Here is a 13,582-nt window from a genome sequence, read left to right as displayed (position 1 = left end):
AAAAAATTGAAAGGAGAAGGATTATGATGAACGCATATGCCTGCATGAATGTGTTAATCGAGGATTAATATATATCAGGTTGCGTGGTGCCGCCCTGAAGTCCTAAACGTAATATTCGACCATCTAGCTATTTGTATGTTTATGAGGTTTCGAATATATGAGCAAAGATGTTTGAGAAGTCCACTTGGGTTAAGGTTTGTGCTTGCAAAAAACTAATTGAGATTTGATATACGTTGTGGAAAAAGTAGCTATCGATCTCCAGTGCGATCGTATGTGTGATTCAGATAAACTTGTAAGCTTTTAGATAAATTTTGCAGCATTCCAAAACTGTCTTGGTTGAAGTCCATGTCATTCCCCATTCATGATATATTCAAGTAGTAAAGAGATAATTTGTTGTCCCACTATAGCCTCTACATGCATGTTCGTCTATAGAAATGATTTACGCACGAAAAAGGATACAAAAATGGAATGAACTTACTATGATGACATTCCTGTTCATATTTAAAATGGAAATGAAAGAGGTTGTGACTAACTATGAATACAACTTTGACACAAACTTAAACTGAGTAAACTATTTCTTCAGCTTGAATAATAATGATGATTTAGTAACTAAGTATGACGTTTACCACTAATATATGAGATATGTCCACAGAGTATTATTTACTTTTTAAGATTAGGTCATCGTTTTTCAACTTTTAGGATACAATATACAGAATTAGAACTCACCTTAATTTGGACGTTAAGAAGGTCTAAGAAGTTTACGTTTTGTTCAATAATTAGATAGATTTACGCAATTCCAACATTTGTCTCAAAGTCTCAATGTCATGATGTATGAACAGTCAAAATAATGTTGATGACATGCGACGCAATAGTTGAGACGTACAGAATCGAGTCGAATTTCTTCTTGTATATATAAGTTTTTTATAGATGTGAAACGATAATAGACCACAAAGATATTCACCAGTCCAGTTAATATCTTACATTTTATAACAATTACGTACACTCAACTATGATATATGCATCATGCGACTCCATAAGATTATGAATCTCTTATAGAACCAACTACTTAGTCACCTTAGGATAAGTTTACTGATATCAGTGATATGATCATAATTCACAAGTAAAATCAAATAAGAAAAAAGAAGTTACTCTCCAAGAGATGATTCATAGTTGCATTACTTATATATAGCTTCTATGTTCTTAGACAAAGCAGATTCGGAGGTCTTTTTCAAAGATTCTATATAAATTTATATATGAAACCGAGATAGTACGTTAGTTCTTGTTTTTCATGGTGTAAAAGTCATGTGTCTATGTTAAATTGAAGGGTTTTGATTATTGTTTTCATCCATATATATACGTTTTATTTTGTTTTTTTAGCTGTATATTGCATGCAGATAATTCGATGGGACTATGGGAGCAAATCTAAGGACCTAAAGGAGCCAAAATTGAATGGAAGAGAGTCAATGTCAAATTTTCAAGAATGGCCACTGAAACAGATTTAGTGGACCGGCCGAAATTAAGATGGGAGAACAGAAGGCGGTGGCATCCTACTGAGGAGACAATTTGGAACGATGAAACCCTTAAACCAACTAATCACCACCATCCAGGGTTCAGGGGATTTAGCTCCCCATAAACCAACCTTGAAATATCATAATGACACAGATCAGATAATGGCTTAATACCAGGTACATCTTTATCTCATTGGTTAATGAGTTGCATAAATGGTAGCTTATTTGCATGTTGGTGAATCTGAATGGCCACAATCGATCCCGTGTCAACTTCAAGCTGCTGGACCTCTTGGAAGCCATCAAAAGCCAAAAGCCAATTCATCTTATACAGATTTCCGATGCTTAGCTCGCTTTTCCTTAACAGATTCTTACATTTCAATATTGAAATCTTGTACGAAATATCATTAAGCGCGTGCTGGTGTGCTGGTGTGCTGGTGTGCCCTCTTTGGCTTCTTTTTTTCGTCATACCTAGTTAGGTAATTGATTTGGAGTAGAAAGTTGCTTAGTTAAGAAACAATATGCATGGTACGGTGCATACAAATCATAACTAATATATGAATCCTTAACTTACTTTGTGCTCCTCTTACGTCGATCTACATATATATGTCTATATATAATTATATATATGTACGTTGCTTATGGCATGCATGACATCAATATGTAGCACTAGCATTTCTAAAACATGTCCTATAATGAAGTCTGGTATACATGCATATAGAAAATTACTCTTGTATAAAATTAATCAAATTCAACCATCCATAAAGTTTGAATTTTCTTGATGATTCGAAAAGGATCGACAATGTGGGAATGGCATTTTTAATTTTATCCCAAGCTCCAATTGAGACAGAAAATATTAAGCATATACAGCTGATACAAAAATATGTGGGATTTTTATTATTAGAAAGAAAGAACGCGTACGGTTTCAATTTTTCGAATTTCGCAATTAGATATATATATAATTCTCATTATAGAGCATGCGTTGGTATGATATATGATGTGGAAGCCCCGATCCCTATCTGATCAGCCATATTACCCCATATACGACCTGAATTAAGCAGTGATATATAACTCAATGAACCCTAGGAAGGCAACTCGATCCATCGTATTATTAAACTGTAGAAACAAAACCTAAAAACCACATCAGTATCATATCCTAACTACAAACCATATCAGTGTCACGTTTGAATGAGTAACAGTGGAAGCTTCATCAGCTGACATTATAATGCAAGTCACCGATAGACCCAGTAGGGGTGGGGGTAATCCATTTAAGTAAGCAAAACCTGGGATTTGGGACTCGAAGATTTAATTATTTAGGGGACTTTTGCATGCAGGAGAAGACATTTCAAAATGTCCAAGCATTGCAATTGCAAGCAGCTAGCTGCAAACGTTAAATGTTAAAATAAACGAACTACAAAGTCCACGTATATGATGGAACCCTCACAAACTGAGTCTGGGTGACACGATACCCACCCAGATCCTAGCCAAACTTGAGAACATTCTACGGCGCCGACGGCTCTACTTTTTCAGAGCAAACAAAATAAACAAGATAAAAGGAATGAATGGGTGCGCGCTGAACACAGCAGAGGCTGCTGCTGCTGTAGCCTAGTTGCTGCCGTTTTATTTTCACTTTGCATCTCAAAATGACTGGACTAGAAGATCGATGACCCTCCCCTATAAACCCTGATTAAAGGACGTACCTATGTACCTATGTGTTTTCTTATTCGATCAAATCTCAAAAGCATGCAGTTCGAATTAAGATGGATAGATATACGGATGAGGTATATATCGGCTTAGCTAGCTAGATTGATGCTGGGGACGTGCAAAGTCATTTTTACACGTCGAAGATATGTGTTGGGAATTTTCGGTTTGAAAATTTGATCAATCCACTTTAAAATGAATATACAGCAAATGATCGGATCAATTATTTGCGGCCTCCTTCGATGCTACGTGCATGCATTATTTGTGTTTAATCTATCACTTCGTTCTATAGTAACACCTCTATATCTTATATCTATATATCGATCTTGTACATGTTATGTTTTATCGTTAATTATGTTTGTGACATGTGATTTAAGGATTCGGTGCCTAATAGAATGATCGAAGAGCCAGATATAGTACTAGTTCTAATTAAATCTGAAATAAATTTGTGGAACAAATATTTCATTAGTGTTATATATAAGAAAGTGAAATCCACACACATTAAATTGTATTACGTAGTTAGGTTTACTCCATCTAGAGAGGAGAGTAATAGAGAAGTCGGGATAATGGTCATGATCAGAGACGACGTCAGGCCATGGATGGTTTTGGGAAAGAAAGAATAAAAGAGAGTAGAATCTGGAAAAGTAAATAAGACGTCATTTAGTGATGATGAGATTAGGTTAGGGGAGATTAGTTATGTTAATGGTAATTAAAAATAGGGTTAACGGGGATAAGGGCAACAACAGAGGTCGTGGCACCCTCTGTGGAGACAAATACTAACACGACACCGTACGAAATGAGCGCCACTTAGCCAGGCTCGGAGTCCGAAGCAGTCCCCCCCGATCCCGAAGCTCCGAGATCCAGGCTTGGTCGTCGTTATGGAATTCTCAGACAACACTTTTGAACTCGATCAACCATTTATATTGCGCTTTCTTTATCAAAAACCAACACAACTTGCACCTTATCTCTCAACCTTCTTTTTTGTTTTCGATAAATATCTAAACTTGGTGATCATATTAGAATGTTCTTTTGGGAATGCTTTTAGGATGAACTATATATGGCTAACACTAATGTGAATAAAGGTGAGCATTCGGAATATATATAACGTTAGTTCGTTCGAGTCTCGTAAACTTAAATTTGAAATATTATGAGTCATCATATAGTTTTGCGTTTATAATATATAATGAGTCATAAGATATCATTTCATATTAGAGTTTTGCGTTTGACACAAGGGCAATTTTGATAAATGATGTCTATTAGCATCGACACTAATCTATATAGAAATTCGAGTATTTTAGATTTTTATCTAATTTGTTCTTAGATATTTTGTTCTAAACCTCCTCAGAGGTGATCTTTTGTTAGAGTTCGATTGTCTGAAACTTTGTGGTGTATATAAAAGAAAGGAAGAAGGGGACACGATCTGTAATGTTCAATTTTACCCTTTCATTTCAATGAAAATGAAAGAAGATTCATTACTGATCAAGTGTAAAACGAGACACCAAGGCCAGACTACAACATTTGAAAACAAAATATATTCAACAGTTGAGAATAGCTAGCACAATGAATTTAGACAAAATAATACCTGAAGTTTTAATTTTCAACCTTTGCACGTATATAATAAGTATACTTACACCTAGAATACAACACTGTCAATCACTAGGATCCGCAAGATCGCAGTGATAAAGACGTTGAAGAGAAGAAGTTGAGTTGCATAGGGATTGGGGGACATTGTTTCTGGAAACAAAACTGGAGGGAGCTATAGAGACACTCCTGGTCAAAATATGTTTGCTGTTTTCGTTCATCATTTTCAAGCAATAGATTTCCCTTTCCGTTAAGTTTTACCACTACACCGATTGAATCAGTGCGCTGATGATTGATATCTGCGCGTCGTTTCATCATCATTTGAAACTTCGAATTCGTTCATCTCTGTGTGCTGCGATATACTTCATGTCATTGTTTGTTTCCCACTTCTGCTCGATCATGCATGACAAAACAACCACCTCGATCAATATTAAAAGCCACTTGCTTAGCATCTCTAATTAACTGAGGTAATGAACCATCAGCATGCACTTGCTTAGTTGCTTAATGGCCAATACACGGTAATTCACAGTAGAAGCTCAGGCAGGCTTAAAGTCTAATATCATACATATTATGGAAGCCAGCCTAATCAAAAGGGCATTACCTACTACAGCAATATAGTAAATCTTAGTATCTTACTTCCCCAAAGTAGTCAATCTCTCCAATAAGACTACGAGTCAGTAACGAATCGATCAACGAGTTAAATCTGCCGGCAACGAAGTTCATATAAATATCATGAAAAGGGAAAGCGTGTCAGCCAGCTTTAGGTGCATATTGGATAAGAACGTAATGCACTGCATCATTTCAATTTTGAAATGACCCTCTGCTACTTGCTGAAAGACACATACAGATTAAGAAAAAGGAATTTCACATGGATCTAAAACCCTAATTGCTTTCAAGGCCGGCTATATATATATATATACGTCCAATAATCTCCAGAGACTGGAAAGTAGGTGCAAAGCAACAAATAATTTATAGGAGCTTTGTATGAAGCCCAAATCCTAATTCCTTAGGTAGCTGTATCTCTCATTAGTTTGGTCAGTATGGCGTTCCAATCACAATTTCTAGTTCAGGACTAGCTAGCGATCACTCCATGATCTTTGTTTATTTCAGAATGTACATGTGTTGTGACATATAGCGAAAAGATCCTTTGGAAAGTACAACGGTGACCAAGTTTTGGATAAATATCCCTCTATAGCTTAAAGGCGACCTTATTTTACATTGTCGAATATGATGGCATTACCAACCTCCATTGGAACCTTATTAGTTCAAGATCGATTACTACTGTAAGAGTTGCCTAGATTAGTTAGAGCAACAACTAAAAATTAGCTTCCCGGAACACATGCTTCAAAGAGATTGATTCAAAATGAACCGAGAGAACATTGATATCATGAATAATCTTTTGAAGTCTCTAAGGAGGGGTATATCTACCATTGACAGCGTCAATTATGAGCTTTGAGTCACTTCAACCTCAAGTCTTCTAAAACCTCTTTCTTTGGCACAATCCAAAAAAGGCCACACCTTATACATTGTTAATAAGAAAAAGTATTAAACACATACCAATAATAGTTGAGCCTGAACTCGTTAGCAGGCCATAGAATACGGTTGTTGGGCCCTAAAGTACTCTTACAAGTCGACTTCACCTTAAAGCCTGACGAATTGAGCATATCCACCCATCTCTTGGTCACTTTGATCCCATATTCACTGTCCCTGCGTTACACACAAGTCCTAACCTCAAACTTGCATCTATAACACCCAGCCAAGAACTATTCAGGCGTCTCATTACTGGATCGCTAGCTACCTTCATAGTTCAAGTAAGGACATAAACCCATCTATCTCCTCCCTTCAGTTGCTTATCTCCAATTTTCTGTGATTCTATCTTCTTTATCCAACTTTCTAGAGAGCTAGAATGGTGCTTATAGTGTATATAACACAACTCGGAGCCTTTCAGTGTGGCACACATTTTCTAGTGAAGAACAATCTGTACCCTAAAGAAGAAAGAGAGAATCCGTTCGATCCAAAAGATTTGAGATCAAAACGTTTCGGATACCTCATAACTGACTGCACATAAACAGAACGAAGGGGAAATCATACCTACATTGAATAATTAGTGAACTTAAATCTTGAATTCTTGATTGCTATGGACTAATCAGTTTCCGGTTTAGTTGCAGACTTGCAGGGTGTGTAGCAAATGTGGAGATATGCAGCAGCATTGTTAGCAAGAAATTGAAAAGGGTGGGCTGTCCAAGATCAAGCAGGTAAAACAATGTTGAGATCGAGTTCATATCAGTACGCTTCCATGCTTGTGTCCTTATCAAATAACTTACTATTCTTAGCACCAAGATATCTTACTTGCATTACAAAGAAACAACTATAGTTAGGTCAACTGTTTTTATCATCAGCACTATAAATGGCCCTGTCTGAGTAACTTTATATCTTAATGGCGTAGTAGTTATGACAGTCTCAAACTTTATTTGGATTCTGAAGGTTAAAACAAGAAGGATTCTGAATTTGGAAAGGTGGAGTGAGTAGAATAATCATGACCAAGGAACACAACTTCTCTAATCTAGAATAGTTTAAGCAATTCACTGAAATCATTGGAAGGGTTAGTTAGTTAACTATTTCATTACTAGAGTATATAGCTTTCATCAATGCCATTCTTTTTGTCAGTTTGTAGCCTCTGCAGGAAGCAAGGTATAATTACACAACCACCAAAAATTGTATATGATTGAACTGCTTTATTGGATTTCAAGGAGGAGAGCCCTCACATGTCTGAGACTAATTGCTCTAGTAAGGAATATACAGAAGGCCAAGTTTATAGTATGGAAAACCAAACCACATAAATGGAATTCAAAGAAAAAAAGAACAATATTGATATCAATAATCACTATTGGAGTAACCCCATTTATTTCTGGTGAACAATGACAGAGAGTAAAAGGGGTCGAAAACATTTTCTAAGTACAGAAAAGAATGTAGAAGAGAAGACAAACCATTTAGGATACAATATCAAAACACATCCACAGACACACACACAGACACTCAATCACAAACAATAGGTATATGGCTTACTCGAACGACTCCCAATTAAATTTAGGGTAGGCAGAACCATTGGCTGCTGAGGTTGTGGATGTAGATGTTGATGAGATTGGGATCAATGGTGGCATATTATCAAAAGTCTCCCACTGTGTGGTAACGATTGCCCCTGATGTTGAATGCCTCGAAGGTTGTTGTTGTTGTAGCTGCTGCTTTTGGCCTTGCTGCTGGGGTGTAGGTAAATTCTCAAGTGAATGCCTTGGTTGGTGCTCTTGAATTGGTGTTAGGATACGCCCATTGCCATTGGAATGATTTTGTCTATGACTATGAGCTTGCTTCGGAATATGACCTCCATTGCTACTAGGCATGGAGTTTTTTATTTTCAATACATCCAGAGTTTCAACATACTTCTGAACTCTTTTCACCTACAAACCATCCATGAACATTCTTCAAATTGGTGCTCAAAAATGTTAAATTGAAACAAACAAGACTACAGGTTTATAACAATCAAACTCACCTGCATTTTCCTCTGCAATTTCACATCTCCATCCCCCATAATTCCGTCTAATTTAAGCAACTGATTCATCAGCTGCTCAATCACTTTAAGCACATCTTGTTCTGCAACTTTTGCACCTTTAGTAATAATTGTTTCAAGAGCAGACACCTACAAAATTCCCAATTCCCAGTTCAATTCCGAAACAGGTTGATTCTAATACTAGCTACTTCAACTTTAGTAAAGAACTGAGCACAATACCTGACCAGCGAGCCGGTCTACTTCCAAGCTGATCTCCGAGATAGACTTTGATGCCTTCTCCATCTTGGCATTGCGCCTCATCTCAATATACCTCTTTTCTTGGCTAAGAGGGTCTTCAACACACACAATTTTTGATCGGTCTTTCACCCCGGAAATGTCAAGAAAGGCTTTGGAATCCCTCTCCTTATCTTTGAATATCAGCTTCTGATCCTGGTGGTGTAGACCCGTCGGTCCAACCAGCATTTTCTTCAACTCCCCTGCACACAAAATTAAACACTTCAAACACCACAAACACAAAACCAACACATTTCTCAACACAATTCTCAAGACAACAAAACAAAGTTCGATGACACTCACCAAAGGAAGCTTGCGCGCTAATACTGATTTCATGGTACACAGACCCGTGCTTGACCCTCACTCGAATTGTCGGCGGAGGCGCCACGTTCCGATCAGAGTCCGGATTCCGTTTCTGAACCAACATTCCTCCTGGCCTGACCTCCCACTCCCCGGCCGGTCCAGACTCTGCTGCCCCCGAACTTCCATTCATACTAGAGAACGGCACCTCCACACCTGAACTCGTCTTGTTCTTCATTCTCATCATCTTCAAAGATCTCCTCCAATTTCCCCGAAGATCTGCTTCAAACTCTGCCCAATTGAACCACACACCTCCTCACACCACAACACAACAACAACAAGACACTTCTCTTTAATCCACCCAACCCCGGCATATCACGCCAACAGCCACGTGGTGTGCTTCGACACGAACCAAGAACCTGTCTTTTGTCTGCTTTACACCAGAATCAATGGCGTCTTACAAAAGAAAAACTCGAAAAACAATCCATGTATATATTCACGAAACTCCAAAGCTTCCCTTGCAAAAACAAAAAACCCAACAAACCGGTTCGGCCCCAGTTCAGAGTCTAAGCCCCTCTGAGATCTCTCCGGCAAAATAATGCAGTCACACACAAGTCAAACAGCTGCAACAAAGCTCCTTATTTAACACCACAAAGTAAAAAACCCGAGGAGGAAGATGAAGGAGAGCTTGAAACCTGTGATGATGAAGTAGACAAAGATAGGTAGCCGGGAAAACCAATGAGAATCAAATAGAGAGAGAACTAGGCTCTCTGTTTTTTTTTTCTCTGGTTCTGGAGAAGTCGAGGAGGAGAAGAGAGGTAGAGGAAAATAAAAATGGAAGTAAATATAAGAAGGAAAAAAAAAAAAGTGGCTGGCCAGCTAAGTGAGGCTGGTTGGAACCTTCATTATTATATAAGGAAATTTTAAAATGATTTAATATAGTTACTATAATTATGCGTAAATTATTATATATGACGAGAGAAAATAAAAAAAAGTGAAGCCGTAGAAGCCGCCAAAGGTTAAAAAAACAAACACGGGAAACTTTGGGGGTTGTGTTCCGGTGTGAGAACGCTCCGCGTGGAGAGGGGTGTGTTGTTTGGTTGGGTTAGACACGTGGCGGGGTGAGGGGTAATTTGGGAAATGAAATGGCGACTAATGATTGACTTGTGGGATTTGGCGTGGCAGACGTGGGAGATTTTAACGTGGAGGCCGCGGCGCTAACTTTGTGGTTACAGGGTGGGTTGTTGGCCAGTTTGGTTTTCCATTTTACTTCTCCTTTTTTTGGAAACTTAATTTTTCTACTAATTAGATTTTCCATAACTGATGAGCTAAAAAAGGAAGTAAATCAACCTGGATATGAGCAAAAGGAGATGAAGAGTGTATAGATTTTTAACTCATTTTGATGTTCCTGATTTTATGGTTTATCAACATATAGAAAGTTAGAAAGAAAGTGAGATTATATTGCGGTCATGACCAACTTCGATCATATCATGAAAGATCACGAGTCACCAAAGTGACGAATTTTTATTCTTTATAATAGTATTTTATTTTTCCTAATTCATACTGCTTACCAGTTTACTTGAAATATTAACACAGTAGTTGTCGGACAAGGTTGTAATGATAGTGTCAATTATTCTCTAGCTCCATACTTTTTGAAAATGAAAACGATCTTAATACTACTATGCGTACTATTATTTCTCCAATAGAGAACTTGGTTTGTCGGTTCCGAGCTTAGCATCTTTTGGTAAATCTAGTACTACTACTTTTGAAAGACAAGAATATATAAAGCTCTATATAGTCTGATTGAAATAATATTCCCAATTTATTAACACAAATATGGAAAATTAATTTTGAAATTACTTTATGGCTCAGTGCGTCGTTCGCAGGTAAAAGTACATATCAAAACAAAAGTAACCACTGTTCGAAACAAAGACCAAAAGGTCCACCGTACTCTCCCACCGACAAATTCCACACGTGGGAAGATATTGACACGTGGCGAGAGGCGAAGCCATAGAGATTAGGAGGAAAACGCCGCCAAGTAGGAACCGTCGGGAGTCGCTGGGTTTCGATGGAGATGGTGCAACCATACGTATAATTACAATTTTCTTAATTTTAATTAGCTATTTTTAAAAATAAATAAATTTGAGGGTGATTAGCTAACTATTATTATTACTTAATTAATCAGGAATTTATTTTTTGATTGATAATTAATCAGGAACTTAGTCAAGCTTATAGTTTAATCATTTCTGGGTTTTTGGGAGTAAAATAGGTGGATCTTGTTTGTGATCGGGGACAGGAAACCGACCATTTGGTGTAAAATATATATAGAAATGGGATTAGGGCATTGCAGTGGTTTTATAGAATTTCTGTGGGTCAAACATATGAGGCACGTGAGAACCAGGACAAGCAGTGCTTCTTGCTCGACGACTCAGCTAGCTGTGTGTTCTTATTCTTGTTCTTGTTATTGTGGAGTTGTGGGGTTTTCTACAAAGAAAAGGGTTTTGGACTTTTGAAACATGCATGTCCTCTTGTGAAAGGACTCAAAGCTATATACTTGAATCTTGATCGTTTAGCCAAAAGGATTAACATGATGCATTACTTGTTGTATGAAGAGGATTAGTTTCTAAAGCGAACATAACATAGTCGATGGAAAAATAACAATTTACAATATTATCGTTGATTATAAATTACTTTGTAAACTTGTCTTAAACGCATATATATATATATATATATATATATATATATATATATATATATATCAAAGAGAATAAACTTCTCCGATTTAGCATGTTTATATATTCTTGTCATGAATTGTACGCATGGTATGGAGCCATGGAGGTGAGTGAAGATCGTATATGTAGTGAAGATCGTTTATGTACATTTCTTGAACAATTTTTTCTTGCTTGTTTATTCCATTTGTCTTGTTTTTGAAGAGTTGCTTTGAACTACTACCTCATCATTTGGTGGTAACGGCCTTCTGGACGTACAAGTTTCGAAACCTAATAGCTAAAAAACTTAAGGGACAAGGCAAAAAAGCTAGGCTATCATAATAGTTTCAAAGGTAAAAAGGAATAATGAAGCGTATATAATATATATATGGGTTATATATGAAGTTTTACAAGTGTCACTCTCAAAATATTAGAAGTATGATTACAAGTAGAGCCAGCACCAACATCCAGAGACACAAGAGTCTGAAGTACGATACATATTTATAAGCACATAAACTAGTATTCGTCACATTCATCGCAAAATGATCAAAGTATAGAGAGTAAAAGCATTCAATCATATATATGGCATTTGATGAACTTGCGCAAGCTTAGAAAGTAGGCTAAATATAGCTAAAAGCTTCATATATCTCAACCCGATTGGGTATGCCTTGGATCGGACGACACGAATTATAAGCAAAGGCAAAGTAATCATTCGCTGTTCATATACATGTTAGTATGATGTTGCAGAGCACTACCAGAAACAATGGGGCATGCATGCTTTTAGGGCTCCACGCACAAGGGAAACCCTAGGGTTTGGTCGTCTTCTCCGAGTTAGATGGAGGCACGTGGAAAGTGCATGTCAAACTTTAATCATACAATGGAAATGATTAGGGTTCTTTCACTAATTATAATAACTAATCTCTTCTTAATCAATACATAAAATTACTCTATAATAGAGTTTGTTCTATTAAGCCGGGTAACAATTTCATCCTGAATCCGCCGTTGCATATAGTATAACAGTTAGATTTGTATTTGCTAATTGTGAAATTACATGTAGGTATAGATTTATATATATGATTAATTTGTAGAATCAAAGATGGTGGAGGGTCTCTTTAAGGATTACTGATCCTGGTCGGTGATTTGAAAACGATTACTCAACTGCTCAAAATTATTGAACAATACAAATCAAGCACGAGGTGTATGATATGTAGCTAGCTTCTATATTATTAGTTAGCTTCAATCTTTTCTGTGTATCATCTGGTTCGAAAATGATGGGGCACTAGATTTGGACCTGCAAAGGAAGAACGTCGCTTAATTTGGTTGAAATGCTTCGTATACATGCAATCTAAACGCCATCCTTAACATTCAAGTCATCAGATACTACTCCAGAAATAGGCTTGGTTTCTTTGTAAAGCTTAATTTACGTTTCTGTTTTTGCTGGACTGATTTTGATGTTCTACAAGCTTTGTGGTGCGCTATCAAATTCTGACACCACAAAATTCATAACAGGATGAATGACTAGAAACCACTCTACCCTCTCATAGTCGACTTAGAGACTTTTTGGCCGAATTGAAAATAGGGAGATGATCATGTAGGTATAATGTCATGTACTTAGAAGGTAGCTAGCTAGCGACATCATGATTGAAGAATGAAGCTATTGGGGTTAGCTGGGGGTCTCATAAGATCGACCTCCTTCTCGAAGTAATTGGAGGAACCATTGTCAAATATCTAATCTCATCATGAAGAGATTAGTAGGAACGACTAATCAAATGTTATCATATATCATCATGTGTATCAAAGTAAACTGGCCATCACTAATTCTTCTAAATAACAAAAGTCTATGTAATTGGTTCCGAATGAATTTCGAATTCATAGTGATTTGTGAGTATTCATAAAAATGGTAACGACTATGATGCACTTGATGGATGCAAGTTTGAGATTACAAATCA

The 13,582-nt window shown here is 37.0% G+C and overlaps 1 protein-coding gene across 1 annotated transcript; it reads right to left on the bottom strand.

Moving 5' to 3' along the window:
• Window positions 1-7,504: 7,504 nt before the first annotated feature.
• On the bottom strand, window positions 7,505-9,720 carry LOC101301538 (BAG family molecular chaperone regulator 1-like). The gene is made up of 4 exons (XM_004308066.1): window positions 8,929-9,720; window positions 8,572-8,828; window positions 8,335-8,481; window positions 7,505-8,242 (listed from the first exon to the last, which is right to left on the bottom strand). Exons 1-4 carry the CDS (start codon window positions 9,170-9,172, stop codon window positions 7,850-7,852), a joined length of 1,041 nt encoding a protein of 346 aa, XP_004308114.1. The 5' UTR covers window positions 9,173-9,720; the 3' UTR covers window positions 7,505-7,849.
• Window positions 9,721-13,582: the final 3,862 nt, after the last annotated feature.

Source organism: Fragaria vesca, linkage group LG7, assembly GCF_000184155.1.
Source record: "Fragaria vesca subsp. vesca linkage group LG7, FraVesHawaii_1.0, whole genome shotgun sequence".
NCBI lineage: Eukaryota > Viridiplantae > Streptophyta > Magnoliopsida > Rosales > Rosaceae > Fragaria > Fragaria vesca.
Note: the sequence above shows the minus strand (reverse complement) of the source record. Positions and strands in the feature narration are given on the sequence as shown.